The following is a 21,206-nucleotide window of genomic DNA, read 5'->3' on the forward strand; positions in this document are numbered from 1 at the left end:
TGGTCCCCTCCCCTAAAACTACTACCATAATGCTTAATTCTTTTTTTGATATGAATTACTTTCACCACATCAATCTGGGAGCTTTTAATCTTATGAGAAAAAGAGAATTTATATCAGCTCCTCCTCAGCTTTTACAAGTGAAGAATTAGGTCTGAAGATTTAATTCAGAATTATATTAACTCCCATACCAAAAATGGGAAAAGCAGGTGCTGTGATATGACAATAAGTTTGAATTCCCATGAAGCTAGAGTAACGCATAGTATCAACAAAAAAAAGGATGGGGATGAGGGCAAATGATAACTTGGGAAAGATTATTTCAGGTTTAGAAAGGGGGCAGCTATGTGTACTGCCATAGAAGTATGAGATCATTGGCATAGATGAACATACAGTTTAACCAGGATGTATTTGTTGGCTTTTTGGATTTTGAGAAGACATTCAACAGATAAAGCTAGGGAAAATTAATGAATATTTTGAAGATGATAAGAGTAGAAGGGAGATATAGCTTAATTTTCAAGAATCTGTAAATGTTTCAGGCTGTTAAGTGCATACAGCAGGAGGGTGTGATGGGCGCTGCTCAACTGGTGGTAAAACATTGCTGCTCCTATTCACCTGTGTTTTTCAGCACATTTCAGTGGATAAAATGGTAAAAAAGAAATGGGAAGAGCTGGAGAGATGACAGTAGGCAGGAGATTTATAATTCTAGCTACACTATAAAGAGCTCCAGGAAGAAATTACAATTACTGCGGAGTGCATTAGAAAATGCACTGCAATGAGGTATGAATTGATTAACTTGAAATTATAAGGTATATGATAGAGATATTGGAACATTTTACCTATCTAGTTTTGGGTAACCATGGTTGAGGTAGTATGGGAATTAGAAGATTACATTTAGTAAAAAAAGTTTTCACTACGGTGAACCTGATGAAATTGTATGAATAAGAATAGATTAATGAAAACTTTGATGTGGAGTGTACAGCACAGAAACTTGGTCATCAAAGCAATACGTCAGGCATATCGAATGCTTTTGAGCTGTGGGTCTGGAGAAGAATGAAAAAAAGTAAAATGGATGAAATTGAAAAGGCATGGTAGTGGAAGACAGAGGGTTGGTGAGAGAAATCCAAAGAAGGAAAAAAGTGGATGCTGAGCATTTTGATTGCTGATGGAACCTTAAAGATTATGATGGAGGAGGAAAATAATACGCATGCAAGGTATGGGAAGAAATAAAGTAGACATGTTGGATGGAATGAAGGGAGGCAGAAAGCATGAGAAACTGATGATGAGTTTATTTTAGTGTAGAATGAAATACTGTATCATATCAACTTAGAAATTCAGCATTGGTTAGTGTACATCCATTCAAAATTTTACTTAAAAAGTGGACTATCATTAATAATATTAAACTTGCTTGATTCAAGATTTTAATGAATATTTTAGCCCAATAGAAATAATTTCAAGTAAATCTTGTAGTGAGAATGATTAATTTATTCACTACACTACCCAGCCTTAGTCACCATTGTCTAAAATATATACATATATCAATAAAAAAATAAGAAAATATTTTTCAGCAAATTCAGAAAGCAAACCCCTGGGTTTCTCCCCCTTGGAGTAGATTTCCAGATCACATCAAAATGTTAATATAGGGTATATAAAAATGTCTGCAGACTAAGTGCAAGTATCTTTGCAGCAGAAGTTCCATTTCTCATAGCATTCCTAATAGTGAATTGAAGTAGGCGATCCAAATAATTTTTGTAAAGGATTTGCATAAAATAGTATTTATCGATACATCTTTACAAACTAATACATATTATACAGGCCTTGGCTTGCCATACTACTAATTCTACAAACAGAGGCTAAATGATTTATGTAGCCAGAGACTGGCATTAACTTCGCCTACGACAGAAAACTTCTTTTTAATTAAATCACTATACCTATCAGAAAGAAGAACTTTATTTAGTGTCATATATTACATTTGAGTATTTATCAATGTTAAAAGAACACATTTTCCAACAAAACACAGTAAGAAATTTTCATGATTTTCACTACCAGGGCTTTGAAGAACCAAGGTCTTGCTTTTTTGAGAACAATGTTTCGAGCTCAAAATATGCATGAATTTCAAAGGTTTGCTCCAGAAACTTAAGAAAGTTTGATAGCCAATGAAAATATCAACTTGTTAATGAACTTTTTTCTGGAGTGCAACTTAGCGTTCAAAATTTACCACGTTCCACAATTTTACATCCTATCACAGATGAAATATAAAAGAGGAGGAGAAGGATACTGATTAGCAATTTTAATGATTAAAGAGTAGGCACTGCAACAAATCTAAATCATAAAAAACATTAGGTGCCCTATGCTACAAATACTGGCAATAGGTAAGAGGAAAGATTTACATTTTCAGTGGTACAAGTATTATCCCATCAGCTGGTTCCACTACTGAAAATGTTTTAATTTCATAGGAATTAAAATATGAAAATAAATTGTAGCTCAGGCACATGATGTGACAGCAGTAAAATTCATCCATCCATCAAATATGAGAATAGGGAAATGCCCAATAACAGTGGTAGTCTACAATGAAGTTAAAAACTTAAACTCAATATTAAGTCAATTTATTAGGAAAAAATGTAAAGTGAAAGAAAATATTCATTACTAAGCATAACTATAAGAACTCCTAACATCAGTTTAACTCTCTATGATATTATTTTAAATGAATGATCTAAATAAACATTTTTTTAAATTCAACAGCTGACAATTCCAAAATCAAGAATTTTGAATGAGGTAGTGCTGAAGGCATGATCACAACTTAATAATAATTGGATTTTTAAATTTATTAACTTCCTCATCCATGATTCAATTTACAATATTAACTCTACTTTCAATTAGTTTTTATCGTTAACATTTAAACACATAAATGCAATAAATAGTATGTGAGGCAACAAAAGCTCTATATTTTTAAGTTACCAGTAATAAGAAGGGTAATATATGCAGGAAACTCTCTACCCTAAAAAAACTTGTCAGGGCAGAGCAATTTGAAGAGTAAGAGTTAGTAAAAATGGATATACAATAAAATCTAAGTGCCAAAGCCAGTGACTAATAAATTCTAATTACAAATACCTTGAATAAGGTTTATTACAATTTAAATTAACACTAGGTAAATACGAAGTAAAATAATAGCAGTGGATTCCCTTAAGAATGAAAATGTCTTCTTTGGCTCAATTTCAAAATATATTTTCTGGTGCTACTATTTGTTGTGTGATTCTAACTAATTCACACATTCATTTCAACCATGTCCCAACAATCTTAAATTATAGTGGGGTGTCCGATTTCCTGAGACAATAAGATACTACCTGTCAATTCCATTCATGCAGAGCGAAACTTCATGCCTAACAACTCTCTACAGCTATTCCCAAAATTCACTAATTACTACTATTTCAACCCTATACGCTAGTTTCAACATTGTTGATGTGAATGATCTAAGTTCCCCAAGGCTTTCAATGGGAAACAATGGCTGTATAAAAACGGAATCATCAAATGGATAACGCTGCATCCGTGTTCCACTGCAAATTGATTTACCCAAGATGTCTTTTGAGTAATAATCATAAAAAAATATGTAGCAAATAATAATAAAATGTTTGCATTACATTTTACATATACATACCTAAATAAGCTTTTCCTGACACTAACTCGGGAGCGGCATATGCAGGCGACCCACAGCATGTTTCTAACTTGGTATCCATTCCACCTTTTGGTTTTGCACAAAGTCCAAAGTCGATAAGTTTTAAATTTTTATCTTCATCAAGCAATAAATTTTCCTGAAAGGATAACCCATTCGATTATGAACATTCCGAAACTGAACGAGGGTAATAAAAATTTTCAACAAACAATTGTGCCTAATGATGAAATTATATACTTACAGGCTTAAGATCACGGTGGGAGTACCCCAAATTATGAACATAGCCAACAGCTGAAACTATATGCCTAAAAAATGTTCGTGATTCCTCTTCACTTAATCTATCTTTTTCAACTGAAATGAATCGAGAGAAATTTATCAGCAACATTAACATAGGGTTTTATGGCGATACGATTATTTGTCCAAAGAAAGTCCTTACCGATATAGTCAAATAACTCTCCTCCTGGGCAATACTCTATTACCATGAATATATAATTGTCAGTTTCAAGTGCTTGAAATAGGCGAGAAATGTTCTGATGATCCAATATTTTCATAACAGCAACCTCGGTTATAAATCTTGGTAAATCTTCCTGTAATTGTTAAAGTTAAACATTTGTTTATCTTTGATTCAAGCCTTCAGAATATGATAAAACAAGACGAAATCATTATATCCCATCATGGCAAATAATACAAGAACATCAGGATGTAACATGTATTTACTCAACTCACCCCAAATTTTCTTTTGTCAATAATTTTTATCGCCACTCTTTCGTCAGTTAGAACATGAGTGGCAAGTTTAACTTTGGCAAAACCACCTCTTCCTATAGTTTCATGCATTTCGTAATGCTCTTCGAGCATTGCAAACTCATCTGGAATCATACTTCACGGAATGTCCTGGACTTTTCAAAACCAAAACAAATCCAGAAGGACGGGTATATATCTGCGATTACCCAACGTATGTTAACAATTACTGATATCAGACCTGGCTAACAAATTAAACGCTCGAGGGTGTATATAATCAATCACAGGATTAATAAAGGGCTATTTGAACTTGAATAAATCCTCATTATATGGAATGGATGACACTCACTTGATGATTCAACCACAGTTATTCCGAAATGTTCAAATGATGATACTGCTTGCAGGAACCAATGAAACGTTCGATCACAACACTAAGGAAAACAATTGCGCAACCGACGTCGCATCAGTCTAGTGTCGCGTAAATAACGCAATACACCAATCACCATAAGCCTTATAAATCTAAATCCGAGCGCCAAGTTAAATATATACTTATAAGGAAGAGTTTATGTATATATGGGAGCTTATTACGAACAATAATTAATGTTACGAACATTATTTACATATAGGTTAAACCTAAGAGCGCTGAAAGTCATAAAAATATATTGACAGACAAAACCTCTCTCAAATCACAGGAATACAAAAATATCAAGATGTCTGTCTATTGAAAATAATTTCGTTAAAAGTATTTTCTTTATAGGATATGCGTATTGACGCATAATATTTCAACTAACTTCAGCTTAACCCTCCGAGAAAAAAACATGACAGTTTATGATTTTTATATCATTGTCCGCCGTATTTATGCATTTATTTGTTCATTAAAATTGTAAAAATGTAATATAGGGCAAACAAAATATTGGGTGAAAAGCCATCAAGCAAGAATGAATCAGAGTAAACCTTAACTTATATTTGACGAGGTTTCCTTACAAACACCAAAAAGTAATGCGATGTTGAATATTAAACAAATTGAACTCAAAATGAACCCATGAAAAACGAACAAGGCAATTTATTTTTTGGCAAAATAACTTATTTGTAAATGTATGGGAATATTCCCATTAATTAGATAAATTATACACACCATTATAAGATATAAATATTATGGTAACTTGGTATTCCATGGGTTCATAATCCTTTACCTATTGTTTCACTTCCAGACTTCTTTATCCTTGTCTACACAAATTCTCACCATTTTTCTAATGTACTCACACCCGGACCTTCATCCAAAATGTTATGAACTGCCACTCAGAGCTTATAATTATCATCCCACTGGCATTTTCTACACTTCAATTGTACATAACTATTCACTTTTCTTCATCTTAAATTTCAAGTTACCCTATTTAGGCACTAAATTCCACATCAATTCCTGGGATATTGTTTGAATTGATCATGCTGTTCCTAAGCCTATCCATAACTGCGATATAATATGATCTCTCTTCACATTATCAACATGCGCTCTGATATTCTTTTAATTAAAATGTAAAGTAAAGGATAGGTATTAGCTGCATTTATACATTAAAAAAACAAATTAATCTAATACCTGAAGTTTTTCTAGGTAAAGCTTACAATTCAAAAAACTAACTCCTTAAGTATTATTATTTATTTTCCACCACAGCACTGGAGCATGTTCTCTAATGGGTTTAAGCAATATGAAAAGCATTTCCGATTACCATGGAATATAATCATAAATTAAGAGTTGAACAGAAAGGCAGGGTTGGACAAATAAATTCCTACAGTGTAGGAAATATAATGATTTGACTTGGATCAAAAAAATCAACACCATTCTGTCACAAAGTCAGATTTTTAATTGCTGTATACAACACATATAAAATATAATGGTTATTCAATTGAATTTCAATTATAAATTTTATGACAGTTACAGTCACATATGAGGGCAGCAGGAATGCCATCCCATGAATAAACAAATTAATACATTTTTCATTATATATCTCCCTTAAGTGTAAAAATTACAATATGTACCTATATATGTAGTCCCATTGGCATATACACTATTGGTATATATTGGTAGATCACTGTAGTCATTTAATTCTTCATTATCCATATACATATATCTGTGCATGCAACTGATCAACCCCTCACATAAAAACTATAAAAAATCTTAATAATATTCAGCATTCATCAATTCTGGGAATACCTAGGAACACTTAGTAGAAATTTCAATTCAAAGGAAAATAGATTGAATTTTTTTCCCTTATATTTAGTGATGCACTTTGACATCAAAAAGGAAAAAATATTTCACTATGACAAACACAATCTATTCAACCTAGTTTATATATGGTATACTTTAAACAGAACACTGGCCTGATTCTCATTGTTGCTAATGATTTTCTTAACATTGGTAAATTGTAAAACGATGCTTGGCCAGTCAAAAGTAAGAAGAACTTACTGCCCATATGTCATTTTCATTAAAATATTTTTTTTTAACTGGAGTTATGGCCAAATACAAGGAATGCACATTGAAGTAACCACAATAAATTTAAGTAAAACTCAACTGGCTACCATAATTCCCCAGCTCAAATTAATACAGTTCAGGCCATCAAAGACAAATACACTTAATCCATGGCTAATGTTATACATATCAGGATACAAATTTTACAGAATCACTTATTTTAATATTCTCAAATAATCAGTGCTTAGCATCTCTGACAATAAATCATTTCAATAAATGCTTGAAATTTTTACGCAAATTTGAAATGCAGTTGTTTATTCATCTATTAACTGAGATATACTTAAAAAGTACTTTAAAATATATGTATAAGTACCTTTATGTTACCACATGATTAAATGCAATATTAACAAATGCATAAAATAACAATTATTTACGATAATGGCAATCACAAGTTATAGGAAGCATCACCAAACATGTACATATATCATTAAACAGCAAAATACAACCTTTAAGCTACTCTGACTCGTCTAATCATTGGTACAGAGTATACCAATTTAAGGATTGAGTTACCAACTAGACCCAAAGCACGAAGGAAATTACTGACACGAAAACGAGCCTCTTTCAAGAAGCTTGCTTCATTTGACCTCCTTTTTTCTGGTATAAGGTCATCTTTTATGCCTAAATTTTCCCTTGTTTTGTTTATGTATGAATACATGTAAAACGATGGACTCAGAGACACAGTGTGGACATAGTGAAAAGTGGACGTAGGAACTGATATTGATTCTCCAGTGCTCAGTGTAATGTTTTCAAAGTGCCAGTAATTTTTATGTCCACTATCAAGAATTTCTTGAAAATGTTGAGCTTTGATGGAAGAATCTTCTACATCTTCTATAGATCCAGGAGCATCTCTCACTTCAAAAACAACTTCTCCGGCAAGGACAGTCAGGGTGACATTTCCGAAGTCAGAGTTCAAATAGTTTTCCAGAACAAGGCCTGACGAAAAATATTTTAAAGAGTTATTATTTTGGAAACCCATCCAATATACTACCAAAACTCCTCATAAATTCATAAATTTTAGAGACTATGTAGGTACCCATGGATCTAGGAATGTACTTGATTATTGCAGAAAAGTTAAAAATAACCTTAAATCCTGGGTTCAAGTTAAAAAAACAGTGTTTTTATCAGCTCAAAACGAAGAAGTGGAGGAGTCCTAATTGCAGTGAGATCTAAATATCTGTGCAATTTAGTGGAATGTGACCTTAAACTTGAATCCCCTTTCGTTTCCATTATAACTTCCTAGTCAAAAGTATTGATTGGCATGGTTTACTTGCCTCTCTACTCCTCAACAGATGCATATCATGCATATTGTAAGGCAATTGAAAATTTCATTGACTCAGATTATTATCCGGAGGATTGAATAATAAGTGATACAAAACATATCAAGTTTTTCCTGGGATTTACTGAACTCTGCAGAATAGTCATTGTGTTTAACCTCTTCTCTGACTACTCCTGCTTGTGTGCTGATAAAATCTATGTTCTACTTACAATTACAACAGGTTAATAACATCTATAATTATAATGGAAAAGTATAAGACCAAACTTTCAGAAATGCAGACCTCATTTCCATTTCCCAGGATAACAATCCTCTAAAATCATGTGATCCCAATTATCCTGCCATGAATGTTTCCCTTCAACTGAAATGTCCTATTCAGGTGATTCATTTTATGATGTGCAACTATGACTAAGAAATGCAACTTGCAAGATGCAATGCCTTAATGAATGATGAGATTCTTTAAATTTAGGGAAAGCTTACATAATAACCATTCTAATAAGGCTTTTCCAATCCCAATCATTAATATAACAATATATACTCAATTTAGACCTTGGTACAATCCCATAAGTTAGCATAAGTTTTCTGAACTACCCTGGATAGTAATATTTATCAATTCTGCATGGAATGGCTACACACTGGGATGTCAATATGCAAAATGGACTGACCTGGAAAATCAGCCACAAAGAGGACATCTGAGTAAGAAGACCAGGAGTGAACTTCAGCAGTTAATTCTTTCATTCGACCCCTTCTCCAGCCACCACTTTTTTCATTATGTGACAGAGTATCATCCAGCAAGGGCATCAGCCATGGAACTGGTTTAAAAGGAGACCACTGGTCTGCCACAGCTAATATATCAGTTCGTGGGTCAAATATTCGTTGCTGGAATCGTCCATTGAGTGAACTCCAAACATCAACATGAACAGCTAATGCAGTGAGGTTATCAACCTTCTCTTTCTTTGAATCAAAATTCAAGTTAGCATTTCTTGCAGCCTCTTTTACACGTTCTCCAACACAGGTAGCATACTGCACAGCCATGTCAGCATGCTTTGTCCATCGATCAGTTTGAACCCATGCCTGCAACCAAAAAGAGATGATAAGGTACTATGTCTGATATCACTTTGTAAAAATTTCACATCCATGATTATAGAATTGAACAACTGTTTATTTACAGTGTATACTGGGAAAAGTTACACATTTCTATACTACCAAAGAAAGCGATTACTTTAAGTGATTAAAAATAATAATTTTCTGTACTTTTGTCTTTCAGGTTGGATATATCCTCTATCCGTCTGTTGAAGAGTGGTTAAGAGACTTAAGAAAAATCAGGGTTGGCCCTCCTCTCTAACTAACAATGTTTACGTTTAACTCATTGTTTTTGGCAACTTTATATTCCTTTAGCCTTGTTCTACCTTCTTCTTTCTCTCTTGGTTTCAAATAATCTCTGCAGTGATGCTTGTTTTGTATTCTCTAAAACATGAAGGAAAAACTGCAAAGAGCCTATTTTCTGTATGAAATTCCATGAAGAATCCCAAAGAAATGTTGCTCAAATTATGAAAAGCTCTCCAAGAAGAAGTAGACAGTCAAGAGAACCTCTTGAACTAGCATAAGGCTATGTGATGGGAAAAATACCCTCCTATCTAACTAAAGGGAGCCAAGTATTTCATCAAATTCATCAACAATTATTCCAGATACTTATCTAGAGGAATAATAAAGCAGCATAATGAAGCATTCAAGAAATATCTGTAAATTCAGGCTGCAAGAATGTTTTATAGAAAGATTATAGAGGTATTCCAAAGCGGCAATGGGGAGAATATATTAGTTGAGTTTTCAAAAATCAATTGCAAGAAAAAGGAATCACTCACAGGCTGACACTTCCTGGTACACCACAACAAAATGGATTAATTGTATATTTATATAAAGGGAAGAATAGTAAGATAATTTGTAAAAATACATAGTATTTAGACTTTCAATATCAATACTAAGAAAAGTGTTTGGTCAAGCGCTATTTGAAAGAGTAAGGAAGTTGACACTAAATAACAACAAGAAATGTAATGACATTTTCTACTGGGCAGAAGTATGAATAATTGAATTGATAATTGAGCATGTACTGGAGATAAATACATAGTATTTAGACTTTCAATATCAATACTAAGAAAAGTGTATGGTCAAGCGCTGTTTGAAAGAGTAAGGAAGTTGACACTAAATAACAACAAGAAATGTAATGACATTTTCTACTGGGCAGAAGTGTGAATAATTGAATTGATAATTGAGCATGTACTGGAGATAAATACATAGTATTTAGACTTTCAATATCAATACTAAGAAAATTGTATGGTCAAGTGCTGTTTGAAAGAGTAAGGAAGTTGACATTAAGTAACAACAAGAAATGTAATGACATTTTCTACTGGGCAGGAGTATGAATAATTGAGTTGATAATTGAGCAGGTACTGGAGAAAACAATGAGCATGTAAAAGAAAGTTAAGTGTGCAAATAAAGGAATTGAGAAGACATATAACAAACTGGATTGATAAACATTTGAAGGTTTTGAGATAATATGGAGTGAAATGTGTAAAATGAAATTATATATTAAGGAAAGTGTTGCAGTCAATGGGAATTTATGAGACTAGTTTGAAATGAAGCATGATACAAAAACAAGGATTCATAATGCCATTATAGCTCTTTAAAATTTTTATATTGACTTAATATAACTTTTTTTTTTCATTTCAGGAAAATTCCAGCAGTTTGCTCAAAACAGAAAGTGAGTGCCTTCTGCATGATTTTAGAAAGAAGTATATTCCACCAAGTGATCATTTTTCAAAAAGACAAATTCATAGCGTTGTTAAAAAAAACAACACTTATGTAGTAGTAATTTTTAATTGGGTTCCTATAAAATCTGACAATGCACCTATGAGTGTACTATATATTCACACTGGCTGCCAAACTGATTAGCAACGGCTGTACACTAGGCCCACATTAAAATCAGTTTTTGTGTTGGCTGATTGCCATTTTCCAAGGTTGCACCTTGTTTCTTATTCTGTACCATTGATCCTTTATTTATATCCAGCAAATTATCTTACCATTGCCAGAAATCAGGGATATCGAAGAGATGACAAAAACAAATTTTTAATTTTGAATGCCAAGCAAAAGAGTATCATGCCACCTACCTCAGGATCCAAAAAGTGTTCAGTGCCAGTATTCTTGTCAACTACTTTCACCACAACAAGTATAGTATCCCAAGAATGGACCATCATATCCCAAGAATAACCATATAAACCATTAGTCCAATTGTTGTAACCCTTAAAATAAAAAAAATCATTCATATGTTAAATTGGAGCATACATTTCCTTTGTAACAACTTTCATGCAAAATTTTAACATAATTCGGCCTATTTGAATAAGCAACATCGAACAATAAAATCACATTATTATTGATGTGAATTGTGAATATTGATCACAAATGAAGTCAGTTTTGCACCATTGTTTCAGCACAAATGTATCCAATTTTTACTGCTAATGTTTTTACTACTTTGCTCCTGATTTTTCTTGTCATTTCACTGTGGAATGCTGAAAAATTGGGAGCAAAGTTATATAACACTTCATGTTAAAAGTTTCTAGATGCAGGTGAATGACCATTGACAACCCTGATGACTAGTATGAATTCAAATGGTACATCACCCACCAACTGAAACTCCACACCTGCACCTCTATTATGTCAATTTTGCACACTTACATCCAAAATATTTTCATATATCCACTGTACACTCACATTGCCCCACCACTATGAAAAGAATCAGCATCATCTACTGAAATCATACAATCAATAGTGTTACTAAAGACTGCTTCATCTTTATATTCTAAGTCATCCTTAAAAGCAAAGGTATAGTCATGGGAGGAGACCACACTTTGCCCCTATGGATATATTAATGCAACAATTTCAGAGCGTAAAAATCATTCGCCTTGACTGGGACTCGAACCCAGATCCCTCAATATCCGGTCGAGTGCTTTAGCCACTTAAGCTACCGAGGCGTCCTCTTAAACTCTGAAATTTTGGGGCTTTTAAAGGAACTAGATGTTATGACGAAATACATGCATTCGTAGTCGTGCGCGAGGCGCCACTGTCCACGAGGTGGCGCCTCGCGCACGACTACGAATGCATGTGACATTGTATGTACGGTATTTCGTCATAACATCTAGTTCCTTTAAAAGCCCCAAAATTTCAGAGTTTAAGAGGACGCCTCGGTAGCTTAAGTGGCTAAAGCACTCGACCGGATATTGAGGGATCTGGGTTCGAGTCCCGGGCAAGGCGAATGATTTTTACGCTCTGAAATTGTTGCATTAAAATGCACATTAGCGGATGACTCCGTTAAAAGTTACTGTTGCGGCATCTCCCGCAGTTTCTTTGGAATTGTCCTATGGATATACTTCCTTCCTTGCTTTCTCTCCTCCTGGCCCATTTTACAGAGATAGGAGAATTGCATGGGATGAAAACAGTGGCAATATAAATGTCTTTAATAACTATTTCCTGAGACTTAAATCAGACCTGATGCTAGGAGGAATGACAGACAGAGGAAAATAAATGCTATTTGTAAAAACCATGGGTGCCAACATCATCACTTTAGTGCCTTTCAAGTAAAATGATGAGATCAATTCCCTCATTTATTACATTCTGAAAAATTGCAAGGAACAATTGGCAAATTGTGCCAGTTATGGTATACCTTGCATCAGGAAAAGGCCTCATGAATGCACTATAATTACTATTAAAGGCCTTTCTGGCATTGCCTTGCATAGGTGACAGAAGTATGTGTAGTCTTTACTAAGAATTCGAAGTGACATACATCAATAATAAAACCAAATCTACTAATAATAAGTCTGTTTCGCAGTCAACTATCTAGGGATATGGGCTCCAGAAACAAAAAATTTTTGGTTTAGCCCTTTTGAAGAAAAAACTATCAAAAATATTGAAGTCATTTGATATTGAATTATTTTTTTATTAATATAGGTAATCTACGAGTCAAAGTAGATTTTGGTTGGACTCAAATACCAAAATTTCTCTAGTCTCTTCTAATAAAACACAACCCTATCCCACAATAAATATCCCACAATATACACAATTCAACATCCCTATCCTATTCCTGCCCCTTCCTCATTCGCCTAACATTCTCCCCTCCATAACAGTCTTCAACATCCGACTGCTGATCAATATGCTCTTCATTCATTTTTCCTAACTCCATATGATTTCTCCCTGCAATCCCCTCTCCTTGCCCACCATACTTAGCACTTCCTCATTTGTTTCACTTCCTTTCTATTTCACTTTCTCCAACCTTCTCCTCATTTCTCACCCACATTTCAAAAGCTTACAATCCATGCTTATCATTCTGTTTCAGTGATTATGTTTCCAAGTTGTACACTATTATGAATCCCTCACTGACTTTCATTCCTATCTCCAGTTTGTTCCATGCCTCTTTAATCATTTCCTCCATGTATACCTTGAACAACACCGGTGATAATGGACAACCCTACCTTAATCTTCTTCCTAACACTGCCCATCCAGACTCTCTGTCCTTCCCCCAGCAGTCTAAGAAATGTACAGGTTGCTCATCTTGCGACGTACAAAGTCATCATCAGGAACATCTGATGATGACTTTGTATGTCAAAACCTAGGTCGTGTTTAATAAAATATATGTGGAATAACTAAGTATTTCTTTTCCGATATGAATCGCTTCCAATAAGTGATGCCTCAAACCATTCTATCCCTCCACTGTATTTTACTTTATATCTATCACTCTAGTAATCTCTGCTATCCTTCTATCTCACCTTGCATAGTCCTAAAACATCTATATTCCCTCTTTCCATCTCTCAATTTATATTCTTCAACTTCCTGTCAACAACCTTGTCCTCACATTCCAAGTTCCTATTCTAGCTAATTCTGTCTCCTTCTGAATCTTTGGGCTGCTGCAGTCGGTTTTGCTTTCCTTTCATTTTATAACATACCTCAAAATCGGGGATTATTCTAGTTGATAAATTCTTGAAACATGATAATCTACATAGAAAATATTCAACTATAACAAGGCATAAGTTTAGTGCAAGAAGGATTTTTCAGCCTGTAAGAGGATGCAATAAAGTTTCATGAGGAACATCCCTTCTTCATCACATCAGTATTTGGATTGTGCATCCTTGCTTCTACATATTTAGAAGGATATAAAAAACAGAAAGTACTTGCAAAGACCATTCATTCAAATAACCAACTATAATTACACAGAAGCATAATGCCAGGTAATACTTTTACATCTAACTCGCCATACAAAAGTTTACCATACAAAAAAGTTTTCCCATGTTGCATTTTATTGCTTGACAAAATGAAAAAATTTTATTTTGAACAGTGACAACAATTTATAATTGAAAAAAGCATCTGAAAACAATAGCTATTGTTTTCAAATGTTTATTCACTGTTACTGTGCGAATCTAATGTTTTTGGTGTGTTCATCATGTTTCATCATAAAACTACAGTCTGAGAATAATTAGGACATAATATGTGACTTAGGCATCCATACCCCCAATATATATATATTGTCAAGGAATAAGAAATATGTACATTTAGCATTCAAATTATTTTGGCAGAATAATGGTGAGAGGATATTCACTAGTGGATTAGTACATTATTGAGACAGAGCAAAAACAGATGTGATTATCTAAAGAAAGTGAAATGAAACATTAAATAAGACAGAAGTGCCTGAGGGAAAATATATATTTGGTAGAGATCTTAGACCGAATTCATTTGAGACCAAAAGTGAACCCAACCCAGAGCAGCTCCTCCCACACCTTTATTTCCTCCACATTGGTCCCCTCGTAATTTTACATGCAACTTAATGTAACACAAGAACCGATTTCATTACTTCCTAGATGGTTCTGACAGGGTTCAGCTTCAAGGCCTGAAACTGGAGCAAAACATATTGCATGGTACAGAAGTTTGCTCTGGTTCTGGGTAGTAATTGAAAACTTCACCATGTATGCTTGTACTATACTTGTACTGTTGAAATATGTCCATTTCATTTGGATTTTAATTAAGAATAAATATTTGGGCTTAGTTTCAAAAAATAAAATATTAAATGAATACTTGGCATTATTTCAGCCTTTAACACAAGATTCCAAGCTGGATTTAAATTTACATGTATTGAGGAGCAAATTCACATGATTAGCGTAGATAATCATTTTCAAATGTCCACTTGTCACGGAATAAAATTATCATGCAGAACTACTAACAAGCAAGTCTTACCTTGGTGATGAAGTGAGAATAAGGTAGGAATGCCTGAAGGCCCATGTGAGTGAGAAGCAATGCAGCAATCAGGTGGTGTTTTATAGTTAATGGTGGTTCCTTCTCCTGATTAACTTTGCCTAGAACATTTTTTCATGGTAAAGTCATTAACAGCAATTGATGCTTTAATTTCATAAGAAGTATATGTCACAGCCTAGTCTGTATTAGATAAAGGCATTTTCATATTCCTTTCATGTAAAAAGTCTCAACTATCTAGCTTATCACAAAAACCACTTAAAATGTTATTTTGTCTTCATAGGAGGCTTGGTAATTTTAGGACATAGAGTAGAATTCCTATTATTTATCCTCAAAGAAGATGTTAATGTTCATTTTAATTAAAAATCATTTAAAGATGTAAAGTAGTTTTTCACCCAAGAACCATAAATATGTTATGATGTAGTTTCTACTAGAAATCAATGTAAGGGCATAATTCCTACTTTTCTCTTCTGTCTTTGAAAGTACTTGGTTTAAACACTTTCCATAAGTGAGCTGATTCACCAATTAAATTTTAGGCCATTGCCAAAGGATCATAAAAAAGTTCTTTAAGCCTAATTCTGGATCTTTGGTGCAATAAAAGATAACATATGCATTTACTGTAAGGGGTATGTCCCAGTGTGTTCCTCCTAACACTAGGCTTTACGGACTAATCACTTGAACACTTCTAAGTCCAAAATGACCCTATTTATACTAACACCAGCATTCATTGACCCATTTTATATCTGCCCATATTTTCCACAATACCTTCATGCATCTTACCTTTCCCTCCATCTACCTGGCTTACCCAACATTCTCCCCTTTGTCAGTCTCCAACATTACACTGCCACTCAAATGCCCTTTATCCACTTTTCCTCCCTTCTTCCACTCTCTTCCAATAAACTTGCTTCCTCCATCATCCCATTCACTTCCTTTTGTTTTCGTTTCTATCCATTTTATTTTGCATTCTTCCCCACATCCATATCTCAAAAGCCTCCAGCGTGAACTTCCTAAATATGTGAACTTTTCAACCTACACTAGTTTTTTCACAATTTAACATTAGCTGGATTTTAGATTTATTGAGAACCTCATTGCATAAATTTTCTCACGATTAATTCTCATCCCATGCATATCACACTGGTTATATAATTCAAACAACAATGATTACAATTCCTTGGCTGACTCTCTAACCAATGCTTGATAAACCAAATCTGGCTTGATCAGTTCCCTTCTTACTATAATCCCTACCTCCAACCCTTTTCATGCATCTCTTACCAATTCCTCTGCATATCATGTGTGATGCAAAGTACAGGGAATCAATGGCAGTCCTCTCAAATCCTCTGGCCATCACTGACCATCATGTTTATCAATCCACTACCTGCATTTGTGCAGTATGAGACATGTAAAAAGACCTTGGATAAAATACCTATCAACTCACGTTTATTCCTATCGTCAACAATACATTCAACAGTTGTGACCAATTACTCAATTGAATGTTATCAAAATCCATGAAACATAAAAATACATCCCATTTCTTTCTTTCAGTGTTCTCATTTCAACAATAGCATCACATATTCCCCCACCTTTTCTAAACCCAAACTAATGTTTCCCTGAAACATTTGCCCCAATGTCCATCCTTTTCTTAAATTTCCCATCCTTAGCTGGATGCAAAATCAGACTTATCGTCCTCGAGTCCTAACATTTTGTTGCTTTAATTTTTTTTAAGATGGGAATAACTACTGAACAAACCAAATTTCCATGCTAAATCCATCATAAATTCTATGAACAAGCCAATAAAATTTTTCCTTCAAGGTTTTCTTAAATCCTTAAGTAATTCTGTAGGGATGTTACCTATCTAGTTTTTCTTTCCTTAGTGCCTTTCCTATTTTGTGAAAAAATATCTATTCACATTGACTTTACATGTATTCTATGTCTATGTCTAAACTTACTGACATAATACCTTTCCCATATATTTCTTCAACATTCTTTCCATCTTGAATGAATATTAACTGGTTTGATTAACATTTTTTTCTATCATAACTATTTTGCAGAAAACAGTAGTACTTTCTTACCTCCACACAGTCATATTCCATTAATTCACAAAATCCCCATTGCACTCTGTAACTGTAAAATTGCCACATAAGTACTTGCACGGTTCATCCTACAATGATTTTTGCCCTGTTAGTTTCCTGCCTTCCTTAGCATCATCTGAGGACACCTAAGCATTGAAACTAGTAGGAACAAAATAAAAGAACAGTGGAAAAATACATGGTGTTCTTCATTTAATGAACATGAACTTCCACAAAGTTGAGCCAGGAACCATCAAATACATTCACAATTCCTTTTTTATAATTATGCAACCCTCTTTTTACAGCACCTATTCCCTTGCACTCACTCAGGATTATGTCAACTGCACTCTGGCACAACTCCCTTTTTCCTGGTTAAATCTATTAGTCCATGCTCTCTTCTGACTTCATTAATTATCCTTTTTAATAACACATTACACTTCATGAGCACTAAATTATGATCTAAATCTGCATCCTCTTGGGGAACTAGATGATAAATTTGCCTAACCATACTCTAATCTAACTGATAGGCCCTGAATATCAAGGCATTTTCCAAGTGTACATACATCAACTATATAAATATGCGCATTTAAAATACTTGATTTCAAGATAAACAAATTGAAAATTAGCAGTGAATTTTTCGCATAAAAAATAATATCAGTAGAATGAAAAATATCATTCCATACATGTTCAGTATTATCAAGACAATATATTTTCCTATTAGGTGTCCTACTGGCTATGGTAGGCTTGGGTGATATACGAGGGTAATTTTGAAAAATCTCAGAATGGAATAGAAATTAACGACTTGCCTATGAGAAACTTTTTTATTTTTAAATATAGTCTCCCTGTACTCTAATGCGCTTATTCCAGTGATGTTCCAAAGTCTTGATCCCATCTCGAAAATTATATTCCTTCAAGCCTGCAAAATACATGCCTACTTCCACAGTTAGTTTTTTGTTTGAAGAGAATCTCCATCCACCAAGGAAAATTTTGAGCCGGAGGAAGAGATGGAAATCTGATGGAGCCTAATCAGGTGAATAAGGCGGGTGTGGCAACAATTCTTATCTTGGTTCAACGTAGTTTTGCCATGGCATTGACAATTGTAATTGGGTATGCACTGTTTTGATGAAAGATGACTTACTTCCTTGCCAAACCTGGCCTTTTTTCATGTATCTTTTGCTTGTTGGTCCAGGAGGTTGGCAGGGTATTTTCCAGTAATTGTTTGACCTGTGGGAAGATAATCTATCAGCAGAATCCCTTTTGCATCGCAGAAAACTGAAGCCATTACCTTTCCGGCCAACTGTATTGGCTTTGCTTTCTTTGGTGGTGTTGAATCAACATATTTCCACAGCTTTGACAGCTGTTTTGTCTTTACGGAATAGTAGTGGACCGACCAACCCAAGTTTCATCTGTGGCCACAAACCGGCACAGGAAATCTCATTGATTGCTCTTATAATGGGGCAAACATTGTTTGGAAATTTTCATTCTGATGCATTTGTAATCCTGCATCATGAGTCATGACACCTATCAATCAGATGGTTTTCTTATATCCAATTCCACCGTTAAAATTTGACATGCCCATTCAGATGACATCCCTACAGTTTCAGCAATTTTTCGCACTTTCAGGCAGCAATCCTTCATGACCATTTTATTCACTTTTGCAATAATTTCTGGGGTAGAGGCACATTTTAGCCAACCAATATGTGGATCATCATCTAAGCTGTCCCAAAAAAACTTAGTTGACCACTTGGTAACAGTTGAATGTGCAGGAGCTGAGTCCCTCAGAGTGTTCTGAAAGTTAGCATGAATTTCCTTTGCTTTCATACCTTTTTTTACAAAGTATTTCATACCTGCTTGAATCTCAATATTTTCCATCTCCACAAATCACTACATTGTCAACAACAGAGAAGTGTCCGCACCACAGAATTCTTCCCAGAGCACTGCCGCGTTGTGTTTACTCATAAGGGATTACCTATTACTATATGGGAAACTTGTTGCGCTAGCACTAACATCTGGTAATCATTCCAAGAACCGTTTGAACTACACTCACAGAATATACAAGGGTACAACGATACATTCCTCTGCCTCTACTAACAAAACACGACCCGACATCCTCCTCTACAATAAGCCCCTCTTCCATTCTACATACTTCTTTCCTCCCTTTATCGCTTCCAACATTCTTATTTCTACCACTTCCTTGTTTGCCTAAAAGACCTTATAAGATCCAATGCCAATTAATTGCAGTGGTGTCAGGTGGATATGTTAACTTTTTCAATATAACTAAGGATGTTATTTAAATATAGCTATATTTTGGTTATGGTATTTTCTGATTCTCACTTTAATAGACTGGCCATTCCAGTCATAAAAATTGGGAAAAGCCAAGACATCCTTCAAAAATTTGCAAAAAAAATTGAGAAAAGTGCCAAAATGTTTTGAAATTCAGGAATATAATATGAAAACTGGGATAATTGTGCTTCATACATTTTTTTCCTCTCCAAATCAAATGAATCATACCAAGTTGGTAGTACATATCCTGATGGATCAGACAGAAATTGGATATACACACTTTTCGGGTACTTTTTGTAAGAAATCAGGATTCGGTTGTTAGAATGAAATAATAAGAATCAGTATTGTAGGGACAAGGTTTACAATGCACACTTTTAGTACTGGATGATTTATATGGATACTAAAATGTCATAAGACACATCTGCTGGAAAATCTCCAAAAATTTATTTCGCCTCCATTTTTCAGTTTGTTCTTTCAATTTTGAAAATTAAAGGATTAAGTGTGTGTGTTCATGTGTGCGTACATACACTGATTGACTATTTGAAAATTATGACACAGATTTTAAACATGCTCTTTAAAACATTTCTTGATAACAGTTCAGATTCATTAATATAAATACCAAAAATAAACAAAATTTAAACACACCAAGGTATGTTAAATTAAAGATACATGGTAATTTATGATAACGATAACACAAGCTTAATACTACAATTACCAGCATACAAAATGCCAACAATGCCTGGAACTGCAAGTTATGTGTACCTCTGCAAAAATATTTTGGAGAAAAAATTAAATATGGTAGGAGTCATAAGCATATAGAATAAATAATAAACCTTTGGCCAAAAATGTCAACTTCCTATCATGCTATGTCATTATTTACAAAATTTTTCCCTTTTATCTTGGTATAACATCTGTTTTTATTGCTTTAACCCGCACAAAAGTCATTTTTATCTATATTTGTGTTAGTCAGTGAAATATCCTTTTGATGGTTCTTATGGATTTCTGAATTGGCTACCTACTCATCTTTTCTGCTTTTATCTTTGAATGAAGCCTCAGTGAATCTATTCGCCAACTATCACCTCTCTCAACTCTTCTGGCTCCCACTATTCTCAGTAGTCACAATACGGTAGCTCACCAATTTTATAAGTACATGTCTTACTTTGCACAATACATTTTTAATATTTCTTAAATTGAAAGAGAAAGAACAAAATATTCTTTACATATTTTTACATTTTCAGTGAAAATATTCTGAATATAATTAATATATATCCTATAATATAATAAATAAAATCAAATAGAAATACATCCCATAAATAATAGTATGAAAATATGTTTTTTTAATGTGCTCTTCAATTTAATTAATGAATAATA

General features: G+C 34.0%; 2 protein-coding genes across 4 annotated transcripts in view; both read right to left on the reverse strand.

Annotated features, from left to right (window-relative positions):
• The window catches only part of LOC139700670 (maternal embryonic leucine zipper kinase-like), a 61,867-nt gene extending 57,130 nt beyond the window's left edge, over positions 1-4,737 (reverse strand). For both annotated transcript variants that reach the window (XM_071599131.1, XM_071599130.1), the window contains exons 1-4: positions 4,391-4,737; positions 4,101-4,251; positions 3,906-4,015; positions 3,650-3,803 (exon numbers count right to left, since the gene is read on the reverse strand). In XM_071599131.1, the coding sequence (XP_071455232.1) occupies positions 3,650-3,803; positions 3,906-4,015; positions 4,101-4,251; positions 4,391-4,540 (565 nt within the window). In that variant the 5' untranslated portion in view covers positions 4,541-4,737. The remainder of the gene's footprint in view (positions 1-3,649; positions 3,804-3,905; positions 4,016-4,100; positions 4,252-4,390) is intronic.
• Positions 4,738-6,256: 1,519 nt separating this feature from the next.
• GC (gamma-glutamyl carboxylase) overlaps positions 6,257-21,206 on the reverse strand; it is a 41,681-nt gene continuing 26,731 nt past the window's right edge. For both annotated transcript variants that reach the window (XM_071599128.1, XM_071599127.1), the window contains 4 exons: positions 15,472-15,590; positions 11,364-11,495; positions 8,865-9,273; positions 6,257-7,859 (listed from right to left, as the gene is read on the reverse strand). In XM_071599128.1, coding sequence (XP_071455229.1) covers positions 7,375-7,859; positions 8,865-9,273; positions 11,364-11,495; positions 15,472-15,590 — 1,145 coding nt within the window. In that variant the 3' untranslated portion in view covers positions 6,257-7,374. The remainder of the gene's footprint in view (positions 7,860-8,864; positions 9,274-11,363; positions 11,496-15,471; positions 15,591-21,206) is intronic.

The sequence above is a fragment of the Hetaerina americana genome, unplaced genomic scaffold, assembly GCF_022747635.1.
Source record: "Hetaerina americana unplaced genomic scaffold, ioHetAmer1.1.p SCAF_106, whole genome shotgun sequence".
In the NCBI taxonomy this organism is placed as follows: Eukaryota; Metazoa; Arthropoda; class Insecta; order Odonata; family Calopterygidae; genus Hetaerina; species Hetaerina americana.